Source organism: Egretta garzetta, unplaced genomic scaffold, assembly GCF_000687185.1.
Source record: "Egretta garzetta isolate BGI_Z169 unplaced genomic scaffold, ASM68718v1 scaffold230, whole genome shotgun sequence".
In the NCBI taxonomy this organism is placed as follows: domain Eukaryota; kingdom Metazoa; phylum Chordata; class Aves; order Pelecaniformes; family Ardeidae; genus Egretta; species Egretta garzetta.
The window spans coordinates 1,978,625-1,996,498 of NW_009258281.1; the positions used below are offsets into that span (position 1 = coordinate 1,978,625).

The 17,874-nt window shown below is 41.9% G+C and overlaps 1 protein-coding gene across 1 annotated transcript in view; it reads right to left on the bottom strand.

Annotated features, from left to right (window-relative positions):
- Positions 1 to 17,874, bottom strand: part of CPS1 (carbamoyl-phosphate synthase 1) — a 93,678-nt gene that overhangs the window by 25,337 nt on the left and 50,467 nt on the right. The window contains exons 22-25 of the mRNA XM_035891962.1: positions 11,431 to 11,572; positions 9,529 to 9,594; positions 8,895 to 8,958; positions 5,262 to 5,443 (exon numbers count right to left, since the gene is read on the bottom strand). Of these exons, the coding sequence (XP_035747855.1) occupies positions 5,262 to 5,443; positions 8,895 to 8,958; positions 9,529 to 9,594; positions 11,431 to 11,572 (454 nt within the window). The remainder of the gene's footprint in view (positions 1 to 5,261; positions 5,444 to 8,894; positions 8,959 to 9,528; positions 9,595 to 11,430; positions 11,573 to 17,874) is intronic.

Sequence of the window (17,874 nt, forward strand, 5' to 3'; positions counted from 1 at the left end):
GAGAAGACATCCTTTCCTAGCCCCAGATGCCAGCCTTTAAGGAGTGCTCACTGCTGACCCCTTGCTGGCCTGTACAAACCAAAGCAGAGTATAGTTCAACAGAGCCCAACCCATCAGACAGCCTGTGGTGGTGAATTACTCTGGATAGACTTAGCCCTTTATTTTAATTCATCCTCATTATTCTTACTAGCTCCTCATCTCTGGTAGTGCATTCAATAGTAACAAGTATTTCAGCCAAACTATGGTATATGCTCACTCCTACGCAGGTTATTTGCAAGTGCTTCGGTTCCAGAAGCGGATGGGGCAGGACAGGTGGCACAGCATCCTCCAGCCAGAGTGGCACATTTCATGTTCATCACTGGGCAAGCACAACATTTTAAGTGAGGAAGTACTAAACGATGAATAACAAGAGACAGGTGAGGTTACTTGCAAACATACATCCTCCTTCAGGTGCAAATACGGGCTTTTTTTTTTTACATAGAACCCCTATTGCTTTCCAGTAGAATCTAGTCTGGTGTGAAAATTTTCAAGAGTAAAAAAAGGCCTTAGAGTACCTGCAACAATTATGAGGATATGAATTATGTTTAGATTGTGTAATAATTGAGGGTAATTAAATAATGGACACTTTACTTTCAAATTAAAGCTGGTGAAACTTTGCCCAAAGGAGAATCAGAACCACAGTACAGCTGTAGTGAAGGGCTCTTTTGAACCAAATGTGTTTTACACAGTTTCACCCACCTCTAACAAACGAGAAACATAAATCAAGTGATCCATGGTTTGGCTTTATCTTTCAGAGTATCAATGTTCTTTTAATTAACAAGTGTGTTTTTCCTGAAGAAGGTTAGCCCCACTGGCCTTCCTGGAAGAGGAACTCCTTAATGAGGGATTTAAAGGGATTTAGAGTGGCAGGTCTCTAAGCTGAGAGCAGGATGGACTAGAAGTGACTGAGAAAAAACAGACAATAAATGCCAGTACAAACCCTGCTCAACTTTAATGTGGTTAATTTCCTACCATAATAAAAAGCCACTAAAAAAGTCTGGCATTTAATCAGCACTTATCTATTGGTGTCTATCTCAAGGTCTACAAGATTGTTATTTGCTGCTAAAATACAGTGCTGGAGCTAATTTTTTTTTTCCCTTTCCACCATGTAGTCACTTATGGGATGACATGCTGCTGCTGACCAACAGCAACTATCAGAAAGCGCTTAGGACAGGGAGTGAAAAATGCCTTTTTAGTAGAGGGTGGAGCAAGGACAGAGTATGTCCATGTGGGGTTGTCTCATGGCATGGGAGCTCACCATCTGTAACTCAGAAGAAAAATCTGTTCCTTACTGCTTCCAGACCCATCCAAAATACACTACATATCTCTAGTACCTGGATCCCTTATCATCCCACACGGACAAGAATCAGACAGTGAACAGAGCAAACCCCTTCTTGCAGCTCGGAATAGTTCCTGTTTGATAACGAGTCAGCCTAGCTTTGCTGCCAAGGTCAACCAACCTCAATCTATCCTCAACATAGTTGAAACGTAAATGTCCTGGCTAACAGCTTCTCTTCAGCTGCTGCTTATTTCTTCCTTTAAAACAATTCTAGTCACTAAGCCTCTAAAATCCAGATACTGCCTACATCAAAGCTGGGATGGCATTAGGGACTCCAGCCCCAAGGAGACAGAGGAGATGGCTTATTCAAGCAGATAGCAAAGAATCATATATTCATTTTTACTCAAAAAGAACCATAAATTGAGACCCAGCTGCTGCATACTTCTTCCTCTAAAATTCTGCTGTTATTTCTCAAAGCATGCTCTTGCCCAAAGAGCAGCCCACCGCCCCGCTAGGGAACAGGATCGCTCCACTGAGAAATATCAGCAGACAGAAATAGACTCCACTGCATATCCCTTTGTCATCAGCCATATTTTAATTATAAAGAAAATGAGTAACATCCTTGCCATTAGATATCTTTAAAATATACTTTATACGTAATCTAGTGAAAGAAGCCTAGAGAGAATTATTTTCCCCTTTATAACAAAAATCACTCTTTTTATTACTACCTTGCTTTTATGTCATTAGTAATAGAGTTGGGTTTTCTTTTTCCCTGAGTTTGAAAACAGATTAGACCATTAAAATTGTACCTAAGAGCCTCCTTTAGTTTTATGAATTGTTTCAGAATGATCCTAGAAACTGAAAAAGAATCAGAAGAGGCCCTCAAGCAGATAGATATTAAAATAAAAAGGGAAAAATCTTCTCTGGAAACAAAAAGCCAATAAATCTGAGGGAAGGAATTTTTTTTCTTTTTTTTAAATTATTGTCCTCATAGGCTACCACCTAACTTTGCACATTCACAGTAAGTTAAACTTCCCTCCAAAGCACGGTTCTGTTGTGCAGAGCTCAGTCTCTGGTGACTCAGAGCAGCTGTGAATGTCAACTGGAGAGGGAGAGGTAAAAAGGGACCCGAGAGAGAGAAAGAGAAGGGACAGCTGAGTACGTCCCTGGGATAGGACCATGCGAAGCTGTGATAGGCAGCTTCCAGCTCCCTCAGTCTCGTTGGTAACCTTGTTGCTCAATGTAGCCTAATTTATCTAATCAGAAAAACTGGGAGAAGTCAGTGTACCTATTTATTTGAGCTTAATAGTTGCCCAAGGTTTGCTGCTAATCCTGACAACGTTTAGGGAGTTGTGTATCATCTCTACTGAGGCCAAAGGGTTGTGTCCATTGTTTGCTGATGGTTTTACCTATGGTTTATCAATTATCAAGGACTTTTCAGAATATTTGCCACTCTTCATTGTAACACTGGAACACTAGAGGAGGCTAATGGGCAGGAGAATTTAAAAGATCAGTCTGAAATCACGCCACTATTCATGCCTTGTATATGAAGCTGGGAGAGATGGTTATCTGCAGGATTGGTGAGAGATCTCAGAATCAGATCCTGAATTTTTAACTTGATCATTTCCGTAGGGACTGAATTTCAACTGCATTTGCCTGAGGAAGTATTCTGTTAATGGGATATTAGCATTTGGCTTGCTCATTTTTTTAAAAAAATGACATATAGCAAATAACATATTTTAGTCTACACTCTGCTGGGGGTCTGGAGTCTGTGCCCAGGTCTGCCTATGTCATTTTGCATGGCACTGTGCTGTCTCTATACTCCTCGGAGACTCAGTTTCCTTACCTGCAAATTAGGCATAATGATACCATTCCCTTTTGTTATTACTTAAAAAAAGTTTTCTAAAACAGCTGAGTATTTCTTATTAATCTCAGGGTTTATTAGACAGCACAACCCTAACTTTGGATGTTTAAGCTCAGACACAGATGGCTTTAACACCTCCAAAGCAAACATCAGATTTGTTTTTTTCACACCCAAGTCAAAGTAGCAGAATCCTCTGCAAACTCCCATCATCTCTCTTCTCCCCCTTTTTTATTCCCACCACGTCAGTTCCTGCTGCCCCCTCCCTGCCTTCTCTCACGATCACTTTTTGATTTACTTCACAGGCAGGACAGGCTAAAACCATGCCCAGAAGCATGAGCACAGTCCAGCTGATGAGTACGGCTGGCTGAGCTGGGGAAATTACCAACAGAGAGTCCTTCCCTTTAGCTCTGGGTTGTTAGATGCTGTTATTAGACCTTAAGATCTGCAATGCCTCCCAACAAAGTCACCAAGCTCTGCTGTGACAAGCAGGATAATGTAAGTTTCAATATGTATGCATTATTCTTTTCATATATTTTTCTTACCCAACTTGCTAATTACTAGCACTACGTATTTAAATGAGTAGTTGCTCCCTCATCACCTATCTCTACTTTCTCTTTGATCCTGCAGTAATTAGATGCTGTGTTTCATCAGTGTTATTTGTCTGACAAACTGTCACACCAGTTTCCTCCACGCCCCAAGTTCAGAAGTTCAGTTTTGCTTAGATAAACAGGAGTTCAATGTTTATAGAGCTGAGCCTCATGGATAATCCTAAAGCATTCAAAAATCAGCCTTTAAGACTCTGGAGAGTCACCAGAGTCTTTTGGCCCGTCCCAAATCTATGCTTTCCAGTAACGGTCTGTTTTTATGAAAATTTAAAGAAGAGGTAAAACAACATGTAAAAATAGGAAAGTAGGAAGATGCAATTGAAAAATGTTCCTAAACAGTGTTTTCCAAATGGTTTAAGAACAGAGCCTAGAGACCAGGACTTGAGTTCTGATGTACTTTTGCTTGGTTCCAAATTTGGGAATGATCAAAATGTAGCCAGGTTATAAAACCATTTTAGAAACTTGAACCCATTAATAAAGGAGATGAGCTCAAATTGTCACATACTGGGAAAAAAGAGCCAAGAAAAATTGTAAGTTTAACATGACCTGGGTTCTGCAAAGTTGCTTCAGCAAGTTGCACGGTGAACTCACACTGAATTTCAAGGGAGATTAAGCTCCTGTGAGCATCGTTAAAAGCCTCAGACACAGATCCAAGGTGAGTGTGTTACCAGCTAGAAATCAACATTTTCCATATTGGGACCAGCTGTTTACATTGTATATCGTAGAATCATAGAATAGTTTAGGTTGGAAGGGACCTTTAATGGTCATCTAGTCCAACCCCCCTCCAACGAGCAGGGACATCTTCAGTAGATCAGGTTGTTCAGAGCCCCATCCAACCTGACCTTGAATATCCTTCCATTATGAAATCTGTCTGGGACTCCTCTCCATCTCTTGGTATCAGCACTTCTGAGCACTTGAAAACTCCTGACAGACACGTGCAATGTCTGAATCAGGAACTGGAACATGCTTTGGTTTGATGGCAATTCCAATGCCCCTTCCTGACCTGCCTGCCTGCATGCTGGACCACATCCACCACATTGCCACTGTACTGAAAAGGCAAGGCTGCAAGCTCTTGAGCACATGTTAGCATTATGCACATAACTTGTTCTACTGCTTCAGGGGAATTCTTGTGCTTAAAGTCAAGGATATGCTTAAGTGCTAAAGCTCAGCACCGCAAGGGCAGAACAATTTGTGCAATAAATGACTGCGCAGCAAATTAAATCTGCTTGTAAATATTGCACAATATGGCATCTTGCAAAATAATTTAATATTTATTTGGCATTCATTATTGAGCAGTCTGCTAGGAACATCAATGATGTGTAAAATGCAACATTGGGATCCAAACCAAACAGCTTTTGCTAGCAAGCTCTCCCCCTTCGCCCCCAGCTGCTCTGCCAAAGCAACCTAGTGACATGAATTTTGAAAAGTTTGGTCTGCTTCATGGCTTTTTGTTGCTGCTTCTGCTTTTCTTTACCTCATATTGGTAGATGTCCAGGATCCTTTCCAATGACAGCTCCTCAAAGTACAGTCTGTCACACTCATCAAAATCTGTGCTCACTGTCTCCGGGTTGCAATTCACTACAACGGTCTTGTTGCCAAGCTGACGCAGTGTGCGGATGCTGGAGACAGCACACCAATCAAACTCCACACTGCTTCCTGCCAGAAGAAAGAAAAGTGGGCAAGGAAAGGAAGGATGCAGAGAAGAAAACATAAACAGACATTTTCAGCACTCAAGCTTAAAAAAGAGAAAGAGAAAAAGAGAAAAAAAAAACTAGCATTGCCTCCCGTCAGGTCAGAGCAAGAAATCTTATTGTCCTCCCATGGAAACTAACCATCCATGAACACGAAACTCCAAGCACAACAGGTAAGTTGGCTCAGCTGCTCAGGAGTGACAAGCCTCTAACATGTCTGTCATCCTGCAAACACAAATACTATATCTGCTCTTGCTGCTCAGCCAGCTACTACTGCCTCCCAACCAACAAATGAGCTTAAGAGGCAGAGGCTTAGAGGTGACCAAACTGAGAGCCCATTATTATGAGCCAGGTCTATTTACTTGAGGAAACACGAAGCATCTGTACAGATATGATTTAAAAAACAGAAGAATGAAGTGTTTTTTACCTTCCAGAAGAGCAGAGTGTAACTAACCTAACAACAGAAAAATTACAACTCAGTGGGTTTGACCTTCCTGTGCACTGACTCTAGATAAGGCAAATCGGTAAAAGAACACTTTTACAGGCGCTCTGTGATCCTTTTATCTTGGTTTAAAGGCCACAGTGACTATGGGAACACTGTGGGGCAAGCACATCCTACTGTCCTGAACCCTGAGTAAGCACTGTGGTCACCTCTAAAGGAAAGAGGCACAGAGGGAGTCACCTGGTGCTCAAGTGAGCACCAGGACTTGGTGCTTGGTCTTGGGCAAGATGCAGGACTTAGGACTTGGGCAACGCTGCAGACTTCAGGCAATGCTGGAGTCCAGACTTGTGCTAACAGCTACTGTCCCATAAATTTCTACACTCAAACACCTAAGAGGGGTACCATAAACAGAGAATGATGCATATTAAAAATCATCATTAAATGGTTATGCTTACAGTCTACAAGAAAACCTGGGCCTCATCATGATGTGTTCACAGTCGTTACATGATCATTAACATAATCATTAAATTGATATTATTTTTATATATAATTGTGTGACAAAATACATTGGAATTTCAGGCTGTGCTTAATTGCTGCCTCCACCACCTAGTCACAAACAGATGGCTGTCACAGGTCACTCACTGACAGGCACACAATTTATTTCCCTACTTCTGTCAAACAGGAACCTCAAAACATTCCTAGGTCTCAGCTAAAACCCCACAGAAGAGAGGGAAATCAAATCTGAAACTGGATGTTTCCCAGAAGGGCCACAAGATGCTCGCTCACTTTCATTATTCAGGTATTTTTATACACATAAGAAACCTCAACTCTGAGACGCAATGGTCATCTGGAGTCTCCACCTGACTGCTTTAGATACTACCTGGGAAAACAGATGAACACTTATAAGTATACTCCAGCCACATCCAGTAACGGTCACATCCAAACAGTCGGAAAAGGAAAGACGGCAAATAATTAGTAATACTAGTAATGACCAGCCACTGCTCCTCAGAGGTAATTACTACATCAATACAGGCATGTTTTTGAACTCACTTTCAGGTTTCAATCATGTTATATCTATGTGCACGCCATAAAATTTACAGAGCACTCTGCTGGTCCACACACTCAGTGGAATAGCTTATTAATACTGCTTTCAGGGCTGACTTTCACACAAACAAGACCCTCTCCGAGGATAGGAGATACCCTCCTGGCAGCAAGTGAAGAGCAAGCATCGCCTTGAATATCTGAGCAATACCCCCACGGAGCACAGGTCACACACTGCAGCTCAGGCCTTTATGTGTGCATGAAAGGTCTGTCACTCTGAAGCTCAAGAGTGTGTAAGTGTACCAATTCACATCATGTTTCTATCTGGCATATTAGTTAAGAAGAAAAGCCAAGAAAATTCTATTTGGGTAATTTTCTTTTTAAATGCAGAATATAGCATGACATATTAACAGACCTTACACTTCCCCAAATAATTTTATTTCTTTGCAAAATTGTCAACATTGTCAAGATTTGACTGTAATATATTTCAAAATATTTTCAAACAAGAGTAGAGGGGTTTTTTTAAGCTAAAACTCAGTTTTCACAGATGAAAGAATAATCTTGGGGAAAAAAAAAAAGAAAAAGAAAAAAGGTAACTACACATGTTTAACTTCCATCCAAATAATTTAGCCATTTCTGACCTATTCCTGTTTTGTAAATGTACATCTACAGGGAAGGTTATGTTGATCCCACTGAATTATGATTACAACTCTGAAGGCATAGGGGAAAAGCACGCTGCTTACTTGCCTTCAAAGGACAACAAAAGAAAATAAAGATAAATCAACTTGGCTATTGCACCTAGATGAAAAATCTTTTTGAGGTGCAAGTAATGTTTTCCTTTAGCAGGCTTTATTTAGTTGCAGCCTCTTCCAAATATTGCCCTAATCTAATCAAAGCTACAGAACAGGTAAGACCAAGCTTAGACTGTGTGGCTAATTTAAAAAATTAGGAGTTTCAGGTGAATGATACAAGATGTATTCACATACATTCAATCAAATTATTGAACAACACTGCCATCCTGTTTATGTTCATTTTTTTGTAACCATCCTACACAGCATGTTGACCGGCAGAAGCATTCACAAAAAAATAAGCATAATCATGGAGCATTCCTCCAGATTTCACTCATCTCAACATTAATACTGGAAAGTGAGTTCAAAAAGACACATCCTACAAAGCAACAGGAGTGTAGCACGTGACCTGTTCATCCAAGCAAAACAAATGGATGCAGTTTTGAATTTCAGCTTTCAAAAATCGTCACCGCTACTTGTGAGATGCAGAGAAAAAATATTTCTGAATAACGAGCAATTTTTTTCTTGTCAATAATTGCAAGCTATTTGGAAGGATCCAGGAAAAGAAAAAGTGAAAGTCATCATATACAGAATTAAGCAGTCTGTCTACCCAATACTCATAGCCTCAAGGAAACTCTTATGCCGCATAATCATTGGAATGGGCTGAAAAAACAGCACACAGAACTGCTTATACAAAAGTAGCTGAAGATATCAAAATATTTTCACAGTCACCTATACTTACAGCAGTAAAATGTATAGTATATAACAACATAGTCATGAGCTGGCAGTAAACATGTAAGATAGGTGTCACAGCAACAAACTTCTATACAAAGTATCAGCTTCCCAACATGTGAAAAAGTAAGGTTAAAAAAAGAAAAAAAAAAAAAAAACAAACCAAACAACTTTGTGGAAATCACAACTAAGTGACAAGCTCTTCAGTTTCAAGTGAAAAGTAATAAAATTATTGCGGTTTTTCCAGGGTGTGAGATGAAGTCTCCAAGCAAGTGTAAAAGGAATTGATGTCCTGTGCACTGTGTTCTGGAGGGTTTTGTCACCATATGAGAAGAGGAACAAATGACCCACAAGAATACCTAAAGAAGGCTCGAGGGTGCAAGGAGAACAGAGGAGTTGTAAGAAAGATTTACCTATGTGATATGGTCCGCAGCCCAACACCATCACTCCACAGTCATCAAATTTTACATCATGTTCCTGAGAAGGGAGGGATAAAAGTCAATTAGGATCTGTACTCCACAGCACCTAACTCCATGCTTTTCAGAATAAACAGATATGGGCTGAGCACCAGAAACTAACAGTCTGATCCTTCAGGGCTCAAGTCTGATCTCATTTACTGCAGTGTAAATCAAGTGCAACTCAACCGAAATTAGTGGTGCTGCACCAAGCCAAAGGAGACACAGCACCTCTGATTTGGCTGTTCGAGCAGCCCAAGATGCTGTTAAGTTTCACATAAAAATGAAAGCTAGGATGAGATGAGTGGAACACGAGTTCTGCATTCCCAGCACCTGACTTGTGCACAGAGGATGCAAATACAGGTGATATAGGACAGGATCAGAACACATAAGGGCATTAACATTAAACACACTGGATCAGTATTTGAGCAATAGAAAGTTCCAGGCCTACTGTAAGGGGATTATATGTAACACCATCCAAAATAATTGCTACAGAGACCAAGACACCTGCAAGGTCTCCAGAAACAATGCAGCTTAGGTGAAAGAGATCAAACTAGACAGCAATGAGACTGTTGTTTCCGAATGTGCCTACCTGCCCGTTGTATGTGATGTAGAGGTAATTAGATACCGCTGGGTATTCTGCTGCCAGTGTGTCGATCTGTATGAGGAAGAAGAAGAGGGATTGTGACTTGGCCGGTGCAAGATCTTTCTTATGTGCAGGTGTTTTGGGATTTTTCTTTTTCCTCTTTCCTTTTCTACTTCTATTTCTGTCCTATTATTTTCCCAGCACGTCTTTCCTCAAAAGGAGGTGATCTGAACTGTCATATGCTGGCAATGCAGTATATGCCTGGCCTTCTCCTCGGACCTTACAGTTCAGTCAACAGGAGAGTCAACCACCTCTTTTTAAGCTGCAGTTTTAGATCCACACGTCTTTGATAAAACACTTTCACAGCCCAGGAACTATCCCCATCCATTGCTTCTACCTGAGGTCCTCATTCTCTAGTTAGTTTGGCACCATTAATTACACAGATTTCCATTCCTTTGGGTCTCCTGTCCTCTTTAGCTGCATTGTCTGGGATCTTCACACTATACTCTTGACCACATCTTACTCCCACACTGAATGCAAACATGCACACAATATCACTTTGAGATCATCCTGAGTGGAAGCCAGCAATGCAAGTACTATGTATTTATGTTATATTATAACTTGTGCTTTGATAATTAAATGGTACACAAAGCAAGAGTAATTTTCAACCACCCCTACTATGTAGTTTTCAACCATTTCTTATGTAATTAGTCACCAGAGAGTCCAGAAGAATAATTTGCCTACTAGGCTGTTCACAAACTATTTGTGTCAACTACTTATTGCATGTTGTACATGGTAACTAGTCCATCTAGGTCACCAGCGATTGCTGAAGTTCCCTGAATGAACAGTTGAAACATTTCTACGCAGAATACTGAACAAGGAACAATATTAAAGCAGTCCTGACATGAATTTTTACATGCTATGCCACTTACAAAATCTGTCCAATGTTCAAATATTTTCAGGAATCCCCACTGGCTGTCCAAATCCTTGGGAATAATGAAGAATGTGACCTTATGTCATTAGCACTTTGTAAGTGTCTGCTGCTCATTACTGTTGCTAATACAGCAACTTGTACTTCATGGCTCAAGAAGAAACATATGCTTTGAAGCCACAAATGCAGGCCTAAGTAGAATGACCTTATTAAGGGTACCTTGGCACACAAATCAATCCAGCACCACAGTGCCATATGCAGCTGAAAGAACGCAGTGCAAGACCAGGCACGTTTCTGTGGTCCAGGTGAGGACAGAAGAACCAAAACAGCAGCTGGGGAACAGAAGGAGATTTGGCACCTGGAATTGGGCCCGGGGATACAGATGGGCTCTTTCAGAAACGTTCAGTAGTTAGGGTTGGGTTTTCCCCCCTCCCTTTAAGGACAAAAAAACCAGCTGGTGACAGTTTAATACCAGCGTACCTTAAATGCAGCAGCAGAACACCTAGCAAAGCACTCATGACACTGCCATGAATACTAGATGAGCTCATTATGCTTGTGCTATCACAGTGAATAGCAAATGAACCCATAACAATAGGACACTTCAAATAAAGTATTACCCTGTAAAAAGTTACTACCAAGAGAAAAGGCATATTACATTTTTCATGGTCACGCCATGGTGGGTCAGCATTCTCAGCCTTTTCCTGAAGCCAGGTAGCTGCATTTCCCCCTCAGCCACACAGAATATGAACAAGAATATTCTGAGTCTCTTGGGGCTGTTCATGTCATCACATTGATGCCTGCAGTTCAGAAGTAACAGCTACATGGGTGAAATTTGTTCTCTGATGTCAATGTCAAAATTTCCATGGATGTTAACAGAGGCAAGGGTTCCACTTTGTTTACCTCAGTTGTTTCTAAGGACATGGAGGTCCTTGCACTCTTGGAAGCCCCCACCACAAACAGCGATGTTTCTCACATACCTGTTTCACCCAGGGCACTATGTTCTTCCTCAGTCTCAGCTGATGGCACTGGACTGCAGTCAGCCTCAGGCATTTCCCAATCTGTTTGTCTGAGAACCCAATCTGTTTGGCTCTCCTCAGTATCTCTTCCGGAACTGTTTCACTGGAATTAAATCAGAAAAACACCTCTGTGTGAGGCTTTGCAGGAATACTTAGAAGATATATGAGTGCTTGTGTCTTCCATATTGCATAGAGTTGCTGTAGGATCATGCATGCAAACACAGGAAAAGGAGGAAAACCCAGCTAAGCTATGCAATCTTCATACACAGAAGATCTTTTTTGCACCGCATGCCCCCACAAATACCTCTAAGGTAAAGTCTACAAGCAGACTACTGATGCTGGGAAGTTAAACACTTTCTTCCCTTGCATTTTTGAGACAGGAATGAGTGACTCATGATGATGTCCATCATCTCCCAGGCAGCATTCTCCACCAGCCTAGTAGAAGGTCACCATATCCACCACAACTGTATGGTCATTACCACTACAGCCTCCACGAAGGACCTGCAGTGATTCCTTTCTGGGATGCAGTAGCCCCACATCTCCAAGCCCACACTTGAACTCAATCTCTCCCTTACATTTCTCCTCCAAATCTAAATTTTAAAATATGGGGCCCACCAGACTGGGCTGGATCAATAATTATGTGTATACTCGCGTCTCTTGCCTCTCATTACAGCCACCCACTCCACACAAAGGCATGAAATTCCTGAAGCTCTGGGATGAGATGTTCAGAGGCATAACTGTCCCCTGACCTTGCCAAGCTGGGTGACAACTTGCCTCAAAACACTACAATTTGTCCCAAACAAGCTCTTCTTTTTTGTTGTGGAGGATGCTCTGTCTACCTTCAGAAATGGTCACTCTTTTGAAAAAGTGTCTGACTTCAGAGATACATAGTAGAAGTGACCTTCAGAGGCTCATATGCAAGGCAGGTTTTTCCTTCAAGAATTTCAAGTATACATTTTCCATATAATTGGTGTTGCTTCTTGCATTGTGAAAAAGAGGAGACAGGTATAGACAGGGCAGAGCAGGGGCATCTTTATTGATTTCACATTTGCAAGCAGGGTCTCCCAATACTTCCATGTGTTCTTGTTCTCTTGTTTTTGCTTTTTAAGAGTCCTGGGTTTTGCTGTTTATTTCAAATACGTTGCTTTCCCTGGCCATCTCTGCAGCTCGACAGTTTCTTGCCCTTTTGTTTTCGATTTTTTCATCTTCTCCATTCCTCCTTTATTCCCGCCACTTTTTTCTCTCCCCCACTATCTTTGTTCCATTTTGTTTTGACTCCACCTATAGCCCTGACAGAAAAAGACACAGGCAGAAACTAAGCTACCTTTTCTAAGCTTAGCTTTTGCAAAAACATAAAAAAGCCTCTGTATTTTTATCAGCACTTCTGCTTTTCATCTTTATTGCCAAGAGCATCCTTGCCTGCCCAATAAATCAATATTTTATGAGCAAGCAAGCTCTGAATCAGGAAAAAGGAAATGATTAACAAACAAGCAATTTTCCTAAATCAGAGCTTTTGAATTATGTCCTTTGCTTGATGGTATTTTTAAATAAATAGCATTATGTTATTTGAGTGGGAGGAGAGGGGTAAGGCCGCTTTATTGGAATGTGTCAGGAAGCTGAAGCATGAAAGAGAGTCATTGGGTTGGATTTTCCACTCTGGCTTAGGCACAGAGCAGCTCCACTGCCCTCGGTGAAGTCAGGCTAGCACAGAGCAGCTCCACTGCCCTCGGTGAAGTCAGGCTAGCATAAAACAGGTAGAGTCACAGAAATGTCAAACCAGCTGTTCTGAGAGCAGAACTGGGGACCAGAAACTTTTGGGTTCACATCCCTGGACAGGGGGTTCTCCTCTATGAATTCTCCAGTGCCACCTCTCCTTCCCCTGCAGTATGAGCACAGTGTTCCACCTACCTACAAGAGTGCAGCAGACAGCTCATGACTATTTGCAGAAGAGAAACACTCACAGTGGCTGCTAACTTCTGCCCTGTGTCTCAGCCTAACAACCAGCCTGCTCGGCCCTCAAGGACTCTAGGCAGGAGTACCACCTATACCCTTGGTCTTCTCCACAACCCTCCACCACATCACCCTTCTTATTCCAGCAAGTCCTGCTCTTTGCTAGTGTCAGAAGGAAACAGTCCTGCCTAATCCAGCAGGTTGAGCCTCCTAGGTTTTGGGTTTAGTTCTGGGTGCAGAAAGACTCACCAAAATAAGACCCACTTTGCAGCATTGCAGTAGTTACATTAAAGCCTGCAGTTTCCACACACTAACTCCTTCACTGCAAAGAACCTCTGCTTCTCCTCAGCGCTTTCTACTTTCTGATCTCAGCTCAGAGACAGGACTTCTTGCATGACCTGTGAATGGCAAAACTGAAGGCATGGTTTTACAGAAGGAAACACAGCAAGCAAAATCTGCCAATTCTCTGGCAAAAAAGATGCTAGCCATCGCCACCTATTAGGAAGAACGCAACCACATTAGATTTCTCTCCTAGATTCAGCATTCCCTAAGTACAAGCAAGCAGACCTGATGACCCCAAGAAAATGAGCCTGTTCCAGTGCAGTTCGCTTCCTTGCTCTCTCTCCCTTCTGCCTCTGAAACACACATAGCTGGCTGTCATTTGATTACTGACAGAGAAAGAAAATTGCCTTCATTTTCAGCTTGTTTCAATTCAGCTTTTTGTATCTCATTATAACAATATCATTCATTGTCATCTCCCCCAGCAGGGTGGGTAGAGAAGAAGCAGTGATTGTTTGGCGACATGATTCATTTGCCTTGGGCTAGCAGCTTAAATTAGGTTAGGACACATACTAATCCATGTGAAAAGGTAACCAGTTTTGTACAGGACAACCAGTGTGTAAGAAAAAAGCAGAGCACCTAAAGGGGAAATGAAACCATGCATTTCTTCCTCTGCTACTCCCAATGCATGATAAAGAAAAGATAAGAGATGTAGCTTTCAATGTGGCTAATAAGAAAGATGAGGTGGGAATCTCTATTCAAGCAGCACCTAGACAGGAAGGGTTTTCTCGTTGCTCACTGACATGGAGGCAACTTAATATGGAGGAAACGCACCACAAGGCAGGAAAGGTTAGAATTGACAACCCAGCCCTGGGGATGTAACAGTTTTGCCATTTAATATTGTCACAGAAAATCGGCAAGAGTCAAACACCCAGCAGCACTGTTTTCCAAGCACTTGAAACCAGAGTAAGTCATGAGATGAGAAATTGCCAAAAGCCTCTGAGGTGGCTCCCAGGGATCTGGAGGCACAACCAGAAGAAGGGGCAGGCAGAATAAGCCAACAGAATTACTCCACCACTTTTAAAGGGAAACGGATCAGAATGCTGCAAACCCTCAGCTCTGGTATGGAAATCAGGCTGCCTCTCTGCACATACTGGACACACATCTTTGTACCTGGATAATTTTCATTTACTAATAAGGGTAATTTTTAGCATTTATATCTCAAGATTCATAGAAAGAATACAAAAAAGCATGCAAACAGCAGGCAGGCTGATGCTTATCTTATAGATAGCAAAACTGAGACATGCAGAGGTTAAGGGATGATGACTTTTGAGATCCAGTATTGACCTAATTCTGTTCCCACCTCCTTTGCTCAAAGACAGCCCTTTAGACTTGCTGGAGACACTAAAGCCAGCAAGAACAGAATCAGGCTGATCTCTTTGAACGCTTGACTGCAAATAACCCTTCCAAGAGCTCACCAGAAATCCAGCACTAAAAAGAGAAGCAAAAAAAAAAAAAAGAAATCTCAGTTCTGGCTATTCCCAAGCACATGACCCAGTCCTACATCACTGCCTCCCACTTTCCCCTGGAGCATTACTTATGCTTCAAACACAGAGCAAAAAGTCTTCCAAAGATTAAAGTCCCTTGCTGGTTTATAATCAATTCTGAAACAAGGGAAGATTAAGTGGTCATGATTCCAGATTCCTATAATGCTCCTTTTTCCCAACATTCGCCTTTGCAAAATGACAGTCAGAAGTTTTAGACCTTCAAAACCAGACAATTAGACTTTTGCACACTGCCATAATCATTTAGTGGCTGTTCACTTCCTCAGAAAGCTAAAGTCCCCTGCACATTTTGCAGTTTATAAACCATACAAGCCTTTCCCAAACCTTGCTTGTGCTGCTGTTTCAGCTTCCAGTGTTGATTTTTGTTGCTTTTTGTTTAAAATTCCACCCTGTCATCTTTGGAACTCCATCCACTCGCTTCTTCTTCAATAATAAACAATAAAAGGAAATGGAATAAATTCCCCTTAATGAGGAAATTTTCACCTGGCACAGAGGACCTGGGGAAATCTATTAACTGACTGGAGGAACGCTGGCAGCATTGCAATTATCAGGAGAGCCTGCTCGCTTCAGCACGACCCTCTCTTCCACTTGACTGGCTTTCATCTGATCCACCAGTTCAGGAGTAATGCTAAATAAATGTGCTAGCAGAAAGCCCCAGCTCGATATGGGAAGAAGCACTCTTCTTCTCGTCTCCTAAGTCAGGCTTTGCTTCATTCTAGGTGTGTTGTCAAGTTTATGCCCATGTGCATATTATTTAGGTGCATGTTAATGGGTCTTGATCAAAAGGATCAGGAGTATTTTGCAAACCGAAGGCCAAAGCTTGAGCTGGGAGCATTTGGGACACAGCTATTGCATCAGTAACATTTGCCCCGTGAGCCCACAGGCTCACCCATGCAGGTCACCTCTGGTTTATCCCAGCAGCTGTTCATGTGGCTTGGACACACACACAGGAGTTGTAAAGATGAGTACACTCCAGCTCAGCCCACCAGTCTTGAACTCAGCTCCTCCTAAATCTGAAGGGGGTGGACTTAAACCCAAACTATGGTTTTCCTGTGGGAAGAAAGTGGACTGAAAGCAAGAAGCACTGGGACCAAAATGCCTAATGCCCAGTCCTGAGAACACTCTTCCTTTCTCAGTAGTCATAGACCCAGAGGGTTTCAAAAGCCTACTTGATTTCAGGCTGGATTACGTACAAAGACACATTCTTCCTCTTTTCCTCATTGTCCCGCTCTGCTTCAAGGCTCCTAGTGGCTTCCTTGATTGCTCCTGATGTTTTACAAGATTTTGAACGTGCTACAATTAAAATAATGAGATTGGTGTATAAATTTGCTCCCTGCTTCTCTTCTCAAGGAGACAGATCATTGCCGTTTTTCCCCTCCTGAGAAACTCATGAGATGACTGACAAAAAGCTGTCAAAGGAGCATTTAGGGAAGCACGAACTGTTAACCAACAAATCTCACTCACTGAACAACTATCACTCCAGCACTTCTCATCTTTAACATTCAGGTCCCTGGGCTAATGAATCTCATTGTGGATATCTTGATTTAAGTAACATGAACCTCACACTGTCTTCCGAGACCTAAATGACTCACGCCTAAGTGATGTGCTAAAGCAGCAGGTCACACCAAAACATGGCCAAGAAATGGGTCATAGATGCTTCCTCAAAGTCTATATTCTGCCCCTGGTAGAAGAGAGCTTTGAGGTCTTTGCTGGGATGCCATGGTACGGACTTCCCTGCTTTTGGTACTGTACGTACCAGACACAGAGATTCCCCAATTAAAAGGCAATGCCTGTATATCCTCTGTATCAAGGAAAAAATGCATATTGTGTTTTTACAAATGTACAGATGCTCTGAAAGAAAACACAGCTGTGAAATTATTACCGACGGCTCTATAAGACAAATAGAAAGTATCTTATGTCAGATCCACACAAAGCACAAACAGCAGTGCTGAATAGCTGCTTATATTCTCCTCAGGTATTGAATTCCTAATTTGTTCCTGAGTCTTCCCTGCCCCACAGTTCACAAAGAAGACAAAAGTAATCTTCTCAGTTAGTTAAAAGCAAGTACTACAAATATGTCAGTGACAGCTCCTCCAACAGTATAAATCAGTGCAGCCTCATTTAGCGTCACTGGACCTGCTCTGCTTTATACCCACACAAGATCTGACTTATGCTCTCTGACCTGTCCCAAAAGCATGCAAGTCAGCAGAAACACTGCTTTTGAGAAGAGCAGGTGTGCAACAGCCACTGTGGAAGAGCACAGGTTATTGATGACCTGTTTGATCTTTCTTCCCTGCATTGTTTCCCAGGTCATCTGCTGGAGCCAGGTTTTAATTTCAGCGCCTGTATTTCTGTGGCTACTCCACCATAGTCATGTTTTGAAATCAAGTCATGCTTCCAGCAAGCAGCTTTCGAAGCACACCTTTCACAGACCCAAGGACATGAGCTTTGAAAAGGAATTTGCAATAAAAAACTTCTTCCATAGACCACTGAGCAGAGCACCTGGCTACAAACATTGGGCTGAAGTGGGTCTGCACCCTCCCACTTTTTTCTGCTTTCCCCTCTATTAACCTGTGTCTCTTCAGGAATGATAAGAGCAATAATCAGGACT